At 38.9% G+C, this 16333-nt stretch overlaps 2 protein-coding genes across 2 annotated transcripts in view; one reads left to right on the forward strand and one right to left on the reverse strand.

The window, feature by feature from the left end:
• Nucleotides 1-2675, forward strand: part of IRAG2 (inositol 1,4,5-triphosphate receptor associated 2) — a 39411-nt gene extending 36736 nt beyond the window's left edge. The window contains exons 35-39 of the mRNA XM_074901161.1: nt 8-85; nt 190-254; nt 642-743; nt 919-1023; nt 2111-2675. Of these exons, the coding sequence (XP_074757262.1) occupies nt 8-85; nt 190-254; nt 642-743; nt 919-1023; nt 2111-2354 (594 nt within the window). The 3' untranslated portion in view covers nt 2355-2675. The remainder of the gene's footprint in view (nt 1-7; nt 86-189; nt 255-641; nt 744-918; nt 1024-2110) is intronic.
• Nucleotides 2676-3007: 332 nt separating this feature from the next.
• Nucleotides 3008-14475, reverse strand: DNAI7 (dynein axonemal intermediate chain 7). The gene is given in 11 exon segments (XM_074901162.1): nt 3008-4192; nt 5321-5480; nt 8920-9022; nt 10748-10795; nt 10797-10860; nt 10862-11025; nt 12452-12553; nt 13633-13662; nt 13664-13720; nt 13723-13785; nt 14428-14475. Coding segments are annotated over 11 exon segments (861 nt in total). The 3' UTR covers nt 3008-4170.
• Nucleotides 14476-16333: the final 1858 nt, after the last annotated feature.

Consider the following 16333-nt stretch of genomic DNA (forward strand, 5'->3'; position numbering starts at 1 on the left):
TGTATAGCCATCATCATCCCTACGAAGAGTTAGCATTGCAACATTGCCTAGGAGTGCTGGAAATGCAGGTATTGGGTTGCCACTGGTAAGTAAGGGTTCCCAGATGGTGAGGCGCTTTACCTTCTCAAAACTGCCTGGTCTGAAGCAAGAAAATGCCAATGCAGTAAGTGTGTCAAACTTCTTCTCTAGGCCCAACTCCATGAACCTGATGGAGATGAACAGAGTGATAAATTCAAGAGGAGATCCAGCAGTTGGTAAAGTTACTTAGGCTTGTCTTTGAGTAGGGTTAAATTTTCAACTCAAACTGTGCCTGTATTAAGCAGCTTACGGAGCATCTTGAGGTATAATAACATGTAGGCTGCATCTTTCACTTTAATTTTACATGCTCCAATAGGTAAATGAGCCTCCATGACTAAATGTTACAACTTTTCAATTACCTTGGCTTAAAATTAGAATATGAAAACTAGGCAGTTGGCACTGATGGATTTAGTGTTCTAAAAAACAATCCTGATTTCGGGCCACTACTTTTGAAATTTATTTGTCTAAGGCCTACTCAAATAAGTAGGCTGCTGCTGAATTTCTAATTTCCTGCTATATATCTCATGGGATAATTGAGGCAAATCTTGTTTAAAATATGACAGGGGGCGACTAGGCGCAAAGCAAAATGAGAAGCGTCCTTCGCTACAGCGATTCATTAGCACATATTCCTGGGCAGAGTATGAAGATGAACACTCTGAAACCAAGTAAGTTCAACAGCAACCTCCTCTGAGGTGTGTGTGTGCAGGTTTGGCTGGTTTGTTTGTAATGAACTCTTAACTGTCCACCACATGATCAGGGCTATAAAGTCAAGCTGTTGCGAGCTCTGTGAAATTGAATGCTTGACGGCAAAGCTTTGGAACTGTTGATGCTTGCTTACAGAAATGAGCAGTTGGAATCACCTGCTGAAGCACAAGAAAAACCATCCAGGAAGGAAAGTGTCTCTGAGAAAGGAAAATATTCATCGAAATGGAACCTAGAGTCAGTGTAAGTTTTCTCACATCATCATGAGGTAAAGCAATGTTTGGGTGGTGGGCATGGGAAATCGAAGCAAAGCTATACCTTTTGGTTTGGTTATTAATGCCCACTTCTTAAACCAACTGGGATTGAGGAATCTCAGGTGCTAGAGACTCCCCCTACCAGGGATTCATGACTAATCTTAAATGGTGAAGTAAAGAGGAGCCTCATGCCATGATCTCACTTCTTTTGGTTACTCTGTGACAATTACAGCTAGGCTACTAGGTCATGCCAACATGCACTCTTGTGAAAAAGATCAAGGATTTGAGGCCTGGGCAAAACTTACCAGCAGCTTTGGCACACACTGTGGCACAAATGGTTATCAAGACTAACTCCAGCCTATTCCAGCTACTTTTTCCAAATATCTCAAGTCAAGGAAGAGTGCTGTCCTAAACAGTTATCCCTTGGAAGACCCTGCCTTACAGGAAAGGAGGTTTGCTCTCTCTGCAGAGAAATTGTTTGTTCCATATGAATATATGAGGCTAAGCCTCCACTGTGAGTGCTCCTGATCCAGACAGGATGCAAATATGCTAGTGTGTAAAACTGAGAAGACAGCAAGAACAAATATATTACTGTTTGTTTGATAAAGGATAGAGATACCCAATGTCAGAATAGTCAGTGAGGGCAAGATTTCTCCCTAACCTCAAGGAAGGCACCAAAGCCCTAGAAAACAATAAAAGATGAGGCCAGCACTTTCAGCGCTTTCTACAAGCAAGATGTCTTGATGATCTGCAAGGCAGCTGTTGGGAATCCCCTTCAGAAACAGTGTGTGGTACAGGGAGTATGGGTGACTTATGAGTTGGGTCAGTCACTGAAGTAGCTTATTGAGAATGTGCTTACTGAAGTTTGTGTTTTAAATCTAGAACATAAGCTACTGCTGCATTTAGCTCCCAGTACAGTAGCAACCTTGTGACTTTTGGTAGTTAAGGATCTGTATGGGTTTTTTGTGGGGTCTGGTTTGCTTTAGGGGTTTTCATGGTGGAGGGATGTGGTGGGAAGAAGGCTTCCAAGTTTTGAAGAAAAACTGAACCACTCTATGACTGACTCTTCCGTGCAGGTGCAATTTAATGTCATCGTGGGCATCCCATTTCAAGACTTCCTTTTCCAGTGCTAACAAAACTCTCTGGGTTTCTGTCTCCATCCTGGTCCTGCTTGCTGCTCTGACAAGCTTCCTCACCGGGCTGTCTCTTCAAAGACCAGCAGATGCAGCACCTGTAGGAACCGGGGACTCCTGGACTTCACTACAGCAACTGTTGTGGCCATATACAGGACTCCAGCACAATGGACCCCCCCCAGTATAACAAAGGTTCTGACTTTTGTAGTTATACTTCCGGGTTCTGGATGATGTATGAGCAGCTGAGAAACTATATTTTAAGGTTACATGTTTGGGTTTGTGTTGTGGATGTTTATTGGGGAGATTATTTTTTTTTTTCCTTCTTGAAAGCATGACTTGACATTGAAAATCCATCTATCCCACCACCCCTTCCCCCTTTCCCCCCCCAAGCCCATTCTAACAAAAGTCATCTTTGCAAGTACCTAAAAGGGTCTCAGTTCCATTCAGGTTTACAATAAAACATCTAGTAATTTTGAACATAGGTAAAAGTAAATCTGACGAAGTGGTCTAGCCACAAGAGAATAAAGGACTTATTTTGCTTTAACAAAAATAATATGTTTGCATTTTAGTCACTGAAGTTGTTCCAATGATTTGCATAGAAAAGGATTCAAGACTTGAACTGTAACTTTATTGAAAGCTTTTGATAATAAAGTTTCAAAGGAAAGCATGCAGTATTTTAAGTGTTACAACTCTTGTAGAAAGGAGTAGCTGATATACAACATCAATAAACAGGAAATTAGCTCTTTCCATTTTATCAATTTCTTCTTTGCTGGCAAAGTCCTTAAGCATATGGTAGAGTGTGAAGTGAAATTCATAATTGTCACCTAGCTCTTCTGAAAAAGCTTCACTGGTTTTGATTATCTTGAGTTTCTGTGCTTTCTGACCATTAAACATACAGAGAGACCAGTCTTTGTCTCTGACAGAATCTGATTTAAGATGCTCACTTACCTATTGCAGAAAAAAATGCTCTGTGAAATGAAGCCCATGACACTGACAGTATAAATTCTAGTATGAAATTCTAAATTCTAGTATACTCATAAGTATAATAAAGAAACGAAACCAAGCTGCTACTTTGAACCCCTAAAACAATATTAGCACTATGTGCCCAAGAGACTGTACCAGGTACTGTATCAACACCAAAAAACATCTTCCATCCAGTTTGCCCCTGTAAAATGCAACATTTGGCCCCTCCAGCTGCTGATCTTGACTCTTCTAGAGAGAGCAGCTAGGTGCAACAAGCAATTGCTCCTGCAATTAAGTATTAGGTGAAATATTTGTACATTACATGCATTTAACTTGGAAGAGGGGGAGAGCTGCTCAAGATTTCAACAGTATTGTGTGTTCTGTATCTACAACCACAGCTGGGATTATTTTTCTGTCTGGGAGAAGTTTTAACCACATGAACATTGGTTTGTTTCCACCTGTGAACTAAAACACAAGTTGCTTATTCCTTCCTTTAGACTAGGGAACAGATAAAACCTCATATAGACAAGAAGAAATTTCCAGATATTAATTCTAAAACTTGCAGATCAGATTGCTATTCAGAGGACCCCTACAGAGGGTACTTCATGAAAATCAGCATCTAGCTACATCATCTCAACTTTAGCTAAAGCCTCAACAGCTGACCTATCAGTTATACATCCTAGCACATTAGCAAGTGTCTTTGTTACTGAGATATGTGTCCGACTTGAGATGTCACAAACGTGTGAGCTGTGAAGCAGGCTCTGAAGTTTTACTGACACACACTGAATGCTGTTAAGCAGTCAACCCCAAATCTTAAAACTGCTCCATGAAGAGCATAGGCAGGCGTTAAAGACAATATTTTGAGAAGAGTGTAACTCCAAGTTAATTGTTTATATCTGTTTAACTGTTCTGTGCTGGTTTTTCTTCAGAATTTTAGTCTAAATCCACAAAACTTGAACACTAGTATTTCTTGACCTGTTTCTAGATTCCACTTGTTCCAGGCAAAAGCAGGTGCAACCAGTGCCATCTGTTGATAGGTCCTAACTTCTGCTACAGGGGAGCCTGTAATGCAAAAGTATGAGTAGAAAATACATATATCATTCCGTCTAATTCCATGTGTTATACAAACGTAAGAAAAAGCTTGCTTGTAAACTGGCCACCTGATTCTGCACAGCAGGTATTTATAAAAGAAAATGTTACTTAAGTGAAAAATACGTGGGGGGAAAAAAAAGGAAAACTGTCTACCCTTGCACTCACCTTCACATTCACAGAGCCATGGTTGTGAGAATACTCTACTGGAAAAATACAGCTTTTTTTTTTTTTTTTTTTTTTTTTTTTTCAAAACTCCTCTCAGGTCAACTGGACTTATTAATTTTCCTGTGATGTGGAAAAGCACACCCTTCCCTTCTGCCACTACTGAAGACAACATATACTGATTACCCTGTTGTACAAACCAGTGAAAGCAGCTTCTGGCTATGAAAGCATTTTTCTGCTTCAGGCATCAAATATTAATATCCTTGCTTTTCTGGATATTGCATACATTATCTACTGCTCTAGGCTGTAAACTTTCACATATCGTGAAGAAAGCCGCTTTTCTGTAGGATTTCAGAAATTACATTGGTCTGTGACATCATGTCTGTTCCCGAACTGATTTATATAGCAATGAGCATTTGGATAATCATGCGTAACTTGAACTTCAGAATGAACAAGTAGCATTAGTAGTAGGATGTCTGAAACGCTTTTATTTCTCTCAGTATAGCTGGGAGGAGAGAGGAACAATTTTTAAGTCTCTAGATGGTGAAGCAGTCAAATTGAGCAAGGTACTATCAATATCAAAGCACTTACTGGAACTTCGCAGAACAATCATACAGATGTTTTTTTCTTTTTCATATGAAAAATTATAAACTTTTATTCTGGTCAAGAGCATTTTCCAGCACAACAATCTGTGCTAGCCACGCTGATGAGCACTGAATAAGCACATGCCTCTAAGTGCAGGCTGATCTGTTCCCTCCAGCTGCTCCAAAAATTGGCCGAATGTAACTGAAATTTATTTGAAAACTTGGTCCCTTAGTTTGCTGCTCAGGAAATCATGTACACTGTGTATGTTCAGCAGTGTCATACCTCAGGAACAGCTCTTCAAGGGTGAAAGGGAAGAGGACTGTATGGAGCGTTATCTCTTTCCTCACTTACCTCCACCAGTCCTTGATTTGTTTGACTTGAGGTGGAAGCTGCAGAGCATCAATATGGCACACACCACCCACCGGTACAAACTGTTGCAAATCAACGACGTTTTTATCAGTTATTGCCTCTTCTTTTTCATTTGTCGTCTCTTGCATCAGTAGATCCTGAACTAAAAAATAACCAAACATTGTGAGTTAATTTGGTGCTTAAATTAAGGCCCGGAAATTTCCCACTTGTATGATTTTTCACTTTTGCACACAAAGCTCATGTGATTGAAGCACTTCACTCTCTGCAGCACTTCAGCACCATCTACTGGTGTTCCTCAAATCTTTTAACATTTAATTGAAATGGGGGGAGAGACAGACAGCTGGACAATGAAAAGCACTTACTGTTTTGATACTGAACTTTTTAACAGATTAACCTCTGCTCTAACTTTGTAGTCAATTCAAAATGCTTTATATAGGGATAAGGTTTTACTGACAAAATGAGTCACGTCATTAATCACAAAAGAATTTCACAAGTATACAATACAAGACTGCATTAGTATGATAATACATGAGGCAAGTAGATTTAAGGCACCTATATGTCATGTGCTGAAGGTGAAAAACATGATATTTATGAAGAGCAAGAGGGGTTTAACATGAAATTTCAGATAACAAAGGTAATTATTTTTTTCCCTATGCATAATTATGTATATATATATATGATTTTAAGTTATAATTAATTAGAAAATGTTATTAGAAGGTACCAATGCTGTAGCAGGAACCCTTTTTTTTTTTCAGGACAAGGCTGTGAGACAAGACACACATCAATATGGTTAATAGTCAAGCTCCCACGTTTATTAGAAAAACAAGTCCTTATATATTCTTGTACATTCTAAAAATAACAGCAAATCCATGTGTTGCTCTTGTGCATGCTCATTTCAAAAACTTGTTCCTCTCAGCACTTTCGATAAGGGCTACTAACCTTGTGCAGCCAGTAGATAAGTTTCTGCTTTGTTATTTTAAAGAATCTCTACTTATCTGTATCTTCCCTAACAAGCACAAATTCTTTTGCTTTTGGCCGTCGTTAATCTAGATGCTGTTAGTCTTCTAACACAAGTGCGTCATTAATTTAGACGTCGTTAATCTTCTAACCCGAATGCTGATGATACTTTTACATTGTCAGTGTATGCAGAAAGTTCACGATCTGGAATACACACCCACACAATGCCATGGAAAAAAATGCCTAGAAATATTTTCTTAAAAAAAAAAAAAAATCCCACATAAAACATTGCACAAGATGTTGCAGAAGGAGGATGGAAGTTACCATTGACAGGGATCGAGAAAAAGTGATCAATACTGTAAAAACAGCTATGGTAAGTGTTATGAAATTTGCTTTCAGAGAGTGAGATAATGTCAGAAAATTAGAAATATGCCTTTAAAAAGCTTGAAGATAGTTTTCAGGTGAAAATGGTGTTGACTTTATAATGTCAGATTTACTTGCATTATGCAGAGGCTTCATTCTACTTTATTCACAAAACAATATAATGTCCCTTTGCAGTTATTCTGAGCAAAAAATTTACAGGAAGTAAAAACCATTTTAATATCAGCCACAGTGGCAGCTTGCACTTTAACTTGCTTTAAAAAAATACTAATACAAAAATATGTGTCCTCTGAACAAAACTATTCATTCTCCCAAGCTAAATGACACTGGTACAGAGAAGTTAAATCCAGCGAACTGCAGTAGTTCTTGCTCTTTTCCCTGTTGTTGCATTTCTGTTTTTTTCCTCTGGTTGACCTGGCACTCTCTTTTCACTGAATTTGTGATAACTGAATATCCTTTCAAACTGTTCTGACAAGTGGTTGAATGGGTTTGCAAATCCTTAGCATGCCAGCAAAAGCACAGTTTCATAAGCCTTCTCTCCTTATTAAAGCAGATAAGCTTAAAGACATTCAGGTATAATTAGTACACTTCTGTGCACATACATTCCGCCTATACTATGGTAAGGATTTTCAAAGCCTTACCAAAATAAAATAGTAAATTCCTTCAAGTGAAGCCCAAGTTCTTTATATTCTCTTGAAAACCACCTTGTTTGGGTGGTATTTAGGGTCAAGTCTGACAAATGGTTGCTTGGACTGTGCTCAGCAGGAAGTGTTGTGGGGTGGGGTTGATTTTTTTCTTTTACAAGGAAAAGGCTGTATCTATCAGCTAAACTATGCTGACTAGTTTGCAGTTGTTTTATTTAAGACTACTACAAGAAAACTCAATAAACCAAAGGACACCACAACACTGAAGAAATTCATAACTATACTTAAGTGGGACAAATGAACAGTTTTTGTTCATAGAATTAGGCCCTCTTTCAGTAAAGTGTATCAGTGTGTGTCTCACTTCAGGCACACATCGAAGTGATACTCAGTAATACCTATGCTACCTGAGTGCCTGTAGTGCTAAGGCCTGAGTAATAGGCCCTGAAACAAAGTTGACCTCTAGATGAACCTCACAAATGAACGTTATCCATTATTAGTATCTGTTATTTAGTAAAATCTGTATTACCATTACCATTAATTATTAGTATCATTAATGAAATATGTATGCTCACTAGTGAAAGATGTAGCTCAGACAGAATCTAATCAGTAGTGAGGATGAAATGCTGTGAGAAGGTGTATCCAACTTTCCTTGCTTAGCCTTGTTCAAGGCTGAGAACCCAAGTGTTTGGCCCTTGGTTGCCCCCCCCCAAGCCCTGGCGAGGCTTTTGGTGGAATCCAAAGATGTTTCTTCTCAAAACAAAGGTGTAAGTTATTCTGGCTTGATGATTTTTGGTATGTAAGGCTGAACCCACTTGCCATGACTTTGGAAGCCTCACCTATGGGTGGACACACCGCGTAGGACTTCCCACTTGCAGGGAAAGGCTCTGCAAATCCTCACTGTAACCGGGGCTCCCCAGCAACTGCAGATCTGGATGATGGTAACATGTGCAAGTGGTGAGCTATCTTTCTTAATCACTGTTCTTCCTGTCATGTAGTAATGATTAGGTGTATTGCCTTGCTTAACTGTATGTAGTAATAATTAAGTGTACTGTTCTATATTTTTCTTACTGCTTGTTTTCTGTATTACTTGGTTATATCCTTTAATTATTAACAGTAAAATAAGCCTACTCTTTTCACTCTGGTGTCTGAGTTTAACTGGCATCCTCGATCAGCAGAACAGTGCCTACCATTATACACATTTGAATCAGTTTTTTCTGAGGAAGTCAATCTCACTAGACAGCCTGGCAGATTCATAAAGATTGTGTGTCTCACCCACATAACACATAAACACATGCATAATAATACAGAAATGTATAGAAACAGAACAAACATGTACATTAACATAAACATAAATAATAAATAAATTAAAAGAAATCTGGGAACAAAATCCATCTTGTCCTATCTTCTCCCTGCATTTAACAATCATTAATAGAAATGTCAACAAAACTCAAGTGTTATCAAAACATCAATATATTTAGAAACTTTGTTCCACTCACATAGAAATCTAGATCATGTTTCCATATATAAAATAAATTTATAAATTTAAAAAATTTAGAAAAAATACTTTTGTAATGCTGCACATAAAAACTAACCAAATACCTTGTGATGGTGTATCTAAGATTTCTGATTTCTTCTCAGTTTCCTCCTCTGATTCATTTATATCAGCTATGCTATTGCTCTTTTCTTTGAAGGAGATAGCACTCTATATAAAAATCAAAAGACATTTTTTAATTAGTCTGAGACAGACACAATAAAGAAGAGAGTATTACCTCCTTCGAGGAGGACCAAGGAGAAAGACTACAGTCCCACTTCTCCAGTGACATTTGCACCAATCTTGCTACAAGGTTAAGGTTTTAGGAGAAATCATTCCTACCTAGCTAGCAAAAATAGTTTTTCATTAAAGGTACTCTGCAACTTTAGAACTGGATACACAGAGAAACAAAATAATTACTTCATTTCCACAGAAGATTTCATCTTGAGCTCCCCAAGTATCATACAAGCACTTAACCTTTTTAGCCGTGTGTGCACTCAAATACTATGTTTATGCTGACTTTACAGCTAGAAGAGTGACAGTTGAATCTAAAGCCACAGTTCAACTCTGACAGAACCCCCACTTGCAGTCAGCCTGTGCCTTGCCCATGATATTTATTGCCTTGCTTACGCTGTTTTCTATTTTCAAAACATTACTCTAGATTTCCAGCCAAATTTCTAAGCCAGATCTGAATACATGCCTGTCATAGCAGTCTCCTCTGGAAGCACAGCAGCAGACAAACAGCAGTTTGCAGAAGACATTCCTTTGGAGGCACAGGCACCTCCTGGGCCCTGTGCTGTGTCTGCCAGTGTGTGGGAAGAACACACATCTCCTGAACCAGGACAGAAGGTGAGGGGAAAGAAGTGTTTATGCACATCAATGTGGGGTAACTCAAGGCAGAGCCAGACAGAAGGAGAGACTGCAGTAGCTGAGAGAAGTGGAGTCTCCAGAAGGAACAGGAAAATTCACAAAACTGGATTGAGAGAGACTAAGACCTGGAAAAGAAAAAGAAAAGGAATGAAATTAAGAGCTTAAAGAAAGTCTGAAAAATGTAAGTGAAAGGGGCTGAAATACAAGATTTGTCAAGCAAAGAAAGAAAAAAGGAATCAAGAAAAATGGGATTTCAGGCACTGATTCACTAAAAGGAAAAAGGCAAAGATCATTGCTCCAAACATTAAGGCACCATAAAACATGACAGTTTAGTTATTTGTGCAGAAGTTTTAGATAGAGAACCCAAGTCATTTATCTGCTGGTCACAGATGATACTGAAAGTGACAAACCCAAACCCAGTACAGGAATACAAAACCAAGCAACCTCCACACCACCTAAAGCCAACATACTTCATTGAAGAGTGCCGAATAAGAGAACTAGCAGCCAGTTTGTGTTGGGAAAGCCCTCTCGGGGCAAAGCTCCAGCATACAGATGCGGAGCAATCAAGCAACAGCACAACCAAGACCTGTTGAACTCTGAATCCAATTCCACATGCTGCAAATTTTCCTAATATTGGATTCCTGCAATGATTTTATTCATTTGTCTGGACATATGTCACAGATTTATGAAAATATCTTACAACGGCACTTGATGTTCTTCACGGCTTAATCTTACTCTTAAACTGTCAACCAGGTGCCAACTCATGCATGCTGACTGCATGGCAAATAACACACCTGGCCCCAATTTCCCGTTCTACCTTCTGTATGACAACTGTTGGTCATTCATCCTTCCATTCCCTCAAGAAGATCTATGGCACTCTATTAACACAAGTTGCCTTTTTCTATAAAACATTTAAGAACCTGGGTCTCTCAGGCACAGGACACCATTAAGAGGCTGTTGCACTGTGACTGGGCCTTGAGTAACAGCAGCACTGTAGAACTCACTTTTGTGAGACTTTTTACCTACCTTTCTCCCATCAGAACACATTTCTTCTTCAGTGGGCATGTTGGGCTCTTAATCTGGCTTTCTTTTCCTCTTCTGGTTCTTCTACATTGTCTTTTGAATGCCAAGTTAACTCTGCTATCTAAGACTTCCAATTTCGGCACACTCTGACACTGTAGCCAAAGTGGAGACACATGATCATAATGAGTATTCAATATGCGAACAGCAATGGTGCTTACAGCCAGTGATTTTGGAAGATCAAATCCATGCTGTGTATCACAATACACATGATTTTTGAACCTGTAAATAACAGTTTAAATCCACAGTTTTCCTTAGTAAGATTGGCAGCACTTACTTTTATATTTCTTCATAAGTATTCAAACAGATGTTCTACGCTAAAAGTCACTTAAATTCACTTTTGTTGCATGACACAGTCTAAGAAATAGAGTGGGATGTCATGATACACTTCCTGTTGTGTACTGACAGCTGTCTGTAAGCCCCTTCAGAAAACCTGTAACTGCATTAAGGGGATCAGAGGCTGCAAAAATAATTGTTCTGATAGGATGACAGTGAGGCAGAATCAGAGAGCAGCTCTTCTACACAGCACATTCCTGGTAAAACTGACTAATTTCATGGGCAAATCCTACAGAGGTGAAGTCACCAGCTGCCTGTGTTACATCAGTCTCAGCATCTTCCACATAAAACCCAAACAGATACACAGATGTAAAGGTAATTTTCATAATCAACAGTATTACTGATCCTTGTGACAGTGTAGAAAACAGGCCAAGAGCAAGCATAGGAGACAAACTTGCATCAAATCGATCATCTAACTTGTGAACTTGGGTTCTTTCATCAGCTACGGAAGTTTGTTGCTCATTGCAATTTCTGCCCAACCAAAGCCAGAACAATTCAAATAATGCTTATTTTCAGATAAGATCAGCTAGTCACAAGTTCTAAAAATCTTCTAGTAAAGCAACATTTATTTTTTAATGATCGGTTGAAAATTTTAAGTGCATCTCTAAGCTGACCAAAAGGCTTTAATGCTAACCCAAACAGGCTCTTCCTGCAGGTCAGTCTGACATTGCTCAGCACCCAGCATTCTAGTTATCTTAGCAAAGCTGACAGCAACTTTAGTCAAGGCAAAGTACTTTTACTGATTTATTCCTCATATTTGTGGAGTGGGAGTAGGAAGTCCACTCAAAAATCTTGTTTTGAAAAATATATCAGTTAAATGGTAATCTAATTAAAAAAAAAAATCTTAGATTCAGAACCCACTATGGAGGTATGCATCGCAGGCTCTAGAATTTTTATCTAACAAAGAACTGAGAACAACACATCATTCACTGCTTTGCAAGCAGCTTTAACAGCTTAGAAATCATTTAACTGATCCGTAAGTAACTGCTTCCAGAGGAATTTCAATTCTCTGCACGAGTTTTGTTGTTTTCCTTCAAAGTTGTTCTGGCAGTAACAGAGTTCTACTGTAGCATTTTAAGAAACAAACTATATGTTTGTATGTACATACATATATAAACCACTCCTGTCTCCTTAATAAAACTCTGATGTAACCAGTACCTACCTTAGCAACAGGTTGGTATGAAATCCATCAGTTGGGAGTCTGTACAATGAATGCTATTCAACATGGAAAAGATTATGAGAAACTGGTTCTTGGTGTTTACTTGAGATGGGTAGACAAGGCCAGGTCTCATTTCAAATTAAGAATTTCAGTATGGTGTACCTCTTCAGATTGGCCCAAATATGGAGGATAACATTTTGATCCTTTGTGACTGCCTGCATATTTCCAGTTTCAGAATCTTCATACATATTAGCTGTCTACAAAGAAAAAAGCCAATTAAATCATGTTTTCTTTTTATTTATATCATTCTGATTTACTTACATTTAGAATAAATAAAAAAAGAAATGTAGGAATAAAAATACACAAGGCCAAGCTCAGATGTGTTGTATTTATATACTAAAGCATGACAGTTATAAACTCAAATAGCTTTGTTAAATTTTGAACTATGTTCTTTATCTTCCTCTGACTTCATCAGCCAAATACTGCCAAATATGGGATCTTACATTATCTCCTTCAATGGTACTGCCTATCTCCCTTAATCACGTGCTCTCTAAAATACTGTCCAAGACAAGTTACAAAAAACTTACTGAGCAATACAGCACTCCTATCCCACAGTCACTGCACAGATTATTTTATAATTTTGTCAATATAAAACTTGTGAAGTTTTATATGGAGGTTAATCCTAAACTCAGTAGATACAACCAAAAATTTAACATTTCTTAATTTGCATACATATGATTGGTTCATTATTTCCTCTACTCCTTTTCCATTTTTGTTTCCTCTAGCAATATTCTTTTGCTAAACATACTTTAAAATAGCAAGCAAAATCACTATCTATACATGCAACCCAGAAAACTGATTCCCAAATACATTTTAATTTTGTTTAAATACTCTTTACACTTCCCAAGATCTTAGTTTTAAAAATATTTTAGTCATATGAACTTGTATTAAAAAATGTGTACAAGCTAACCTTATGACCTGCTTTTCACATTTGCATTTTTTGTATAGTCAACTAGCTTTAATTTAAATCACTGAGACAAAATAGGAGACAAATTTCATATAGCATCCCTTATCTTCAACATCTCCAAATCTCACAAAATTTCACAACAATTTAATCTTAAATGTCTTATTGATGGGAATTTCCACTGTAAAGCTCAGATTTTCAGCGGTTTTGAAAAATTACAAGTCTGGTATCTGCTGTACACATGATCTGGAAACTCAAATACTAATCTCTGTGACAATTTAAGAACAAACAAAGCCAACCACCACAATAAGACACTTGTAGCCAACCTTACGTGCATTGTGTATATTGCAACTTTGAAGTAGTCAGTCTTACTTTAATCAGGTGGTCTGTAGCTCCATTGTATATACTTCTGATGAAGCAGATTCTGCAATTCCAGAATAGATTCTTGATACTGGATTTTTTTTCTTTTTCTGTTATCTCATTTGGTGGTGCATCCAATAAAAGAAACTGCAACTTCTCGATTAACTAGAATACATTATATGTGGGAACAGTATCTCTGTTTTGACACCACCCTTACATAGTGTTCTGTCATAAAAAATTAGGCCAACTTGCTTCCTTTGTACCGAAACATACCTTAGCTGCAGGAATAATCTTTCTATATTACATCTCTAAAAACTATGCTGAGCCAGCATTATCACATAGACAGTCAACCATGAAAAGTGCTGGAAATTCCAGGGTCAAATTTGTCTGCTTTCATTCTTCTAGTCCAATTGCTTCATTCCTTAACCTGTGGGCTGTAAAAACCTAGCTTATGCAATAGATCATTCGTTGAACGAGATTGGTCATATGAAGAAACCTTTTGGTCAAAAATTAGTTTTAATGAAAAGTTTACAACTTTATTGTGGAACTGTATTTTCTGTAATAATAATCGCAACTATGAAATCTAATAAAAATAGAAAGGCATACAGCAATTACATTTTAATCCTCAGAACAATCCTTAGCATGAAGTTTGGAACTCTGTCATATGATTGTCTTCCACTACATGCTAGTATCTTAACATCTAAATGCTTGTATAGAACTAGAAAATTCCTAGCTGGCTAAAGTGACCCACAGCACTGAGACAAAGGGAGGATCAGATTATATTTTAGGCCTCCCTTCCAGACTTGCCAGAGTCTTCTTCCTTTTAGCCTGTGGAATCGCAGCACTACTGCTCATTAAAGGTATACCAAAGCAGTAAAATTTAAACTACTACTGTCTTTTGTATTGCACCTCTAACATGGTCTATCTCAACAGTGACGTGGTCCCTGTCAACTGTTTAACAGTTTCCTCTAAAACCATGTAGAATAGGAAAGAAATGCTCGAGTGTTTTAGACCAAGAGAAGACAGACAATCTTTCTGACATCACCTTGCATTTCCAGTAGGAGTTAAACATACCTCTCTTCTAGCATCACATAATACTCTACTGAGCACATAATACTCTACTGAGCATACAGTGCAAGGCATATATGTTTACAGGACCTGAAGAAGCTGTACCTGCTTCCGTGTTGGATGGGAAACATACAGGGGGCGGAGGAAGTGTGTTTGTGGGAAAGACATCACAGCAGGGAGAAGAATGGCAAGAAGGAACAGAAGTGGGCAACTGCCAGGCTTTTTGCTTGGGTTGCAGTGTAGAAGAAAAAGAGAGGAGTTACCTGTTGAAATTCTTGGAAAGGACTAGCACATTGCCCACCGGCTCATAAAAAGGCAGTATTTAGAAGATGAATATTGCAGCACTCAGCAAACATCGCAAGATAGGAAATCTAACACTCGGAACCAAAATAGCCCAATGAAATCTGTATCCCACACGTGACTTTCACCCCCAATTTCTGGCAGACCCCATTTAATTTTCTGAAAAACACTATAAAGTTAGCATAAATGAAAATAAAATTCTAAATACACAGAGCAGCCACAAAATGCTTAAAATTGGTCCACAAGTCATCAAAGGTTGGTTGACTGAATTTTGGGAACTCCTGCTCTTCCATGACATGTCACTGGCTGTGAGTGTTACACAGTAAGGCTGCTTTCCACTGGAGCATCTATATATGACACAATCTTACATGTTCTGGCTCAAGACTGTTTAAAATGTACATAGCAGAGAAGATGGATGTTGGAAAACTAGAGCTCAGTGTAGAAATATTCCCTGAGTGGGAAGAGTGAGCTGTGAACAAGCACAGCAGTGTCTCAGAGTGGGCAGAGACTGGAATGACGACAGCCCACACACCTCACATACAAGAGCAGCCCCCCCCCCGGGAGCATGAGCAACCAGGAGTGTGGTGAACAGGGAGGGCAAACAGGGCATGGTGCATCAGAAGGTTGTGGTGAGTCAGAAGGAGTTTATGCAGCAGTTCACGTGGACAGGGCACAGTCCATCTGGATCTAGAACTTATCTGAGCTAGTTTCATCTTATTGTCCTCCACAAGTGGACTGGACCACGGTCTCCACTCGTGTCAAAACTACCACCAGAAAGAATGTGGCGACCCAGACGGAGCTGCCATGCAAACATGCAGTGGTCCAGGTCCCGGGCTGCAGGGAGTGCCTCAGCCTGTCAGTCCTGCCGGAGGGCAGCAGTGATAACACCTGTGTGCACTGCCATCAGCTGGATGACCCGCTCAGCCTAGTGGTGGAACTCAAAGAAGAGTTTGAAAGTTTAAGTATTAGGGAGTGTGAAAGGGAGATTGGTTGGTGGAGTAGCACCTTGGCACCCATGAAGCAACAGGAGCAAATGGAGGCTCCAAACAAGGCAGGTAATCCCTCATACTCTTGCTACCAGGTAGAAGGAGGGGACCTAAGAGATGGGGGAGGCTGGAAACAGGTCCCTGCTCAGGGAGGCAGGAAAATCCTCTCATGACCTCCCTCACCCTCCATGGTGTCCCTTCACAATAGATTCGAGATCCTGGAACTTTTGAATGGAGAAGGAGGAAGAAAATGAGACAAACAAGGATGAAGACCAAGGTCCACCAAGGCTGGGTCGTTCTAGACCAGGTGTTAAAAATCAGTTCTAAAAAGAACGTCAGAAGAGTCACTGTACTGGGTG

The sequence above is a fragment of the Athene noctua genome, chromosome 3, assembly GCF_965140245.1.
Source record: "Athene noctua chromosome 3, bAthNoc1.hap1.1, whole genome shotgun sequence".
NCBI classification, from domain to species: Eukaryota; Metazoa; Chordata; class Aves; order Strigiformes; family Strigidae; genus Athene; species Athene noctua.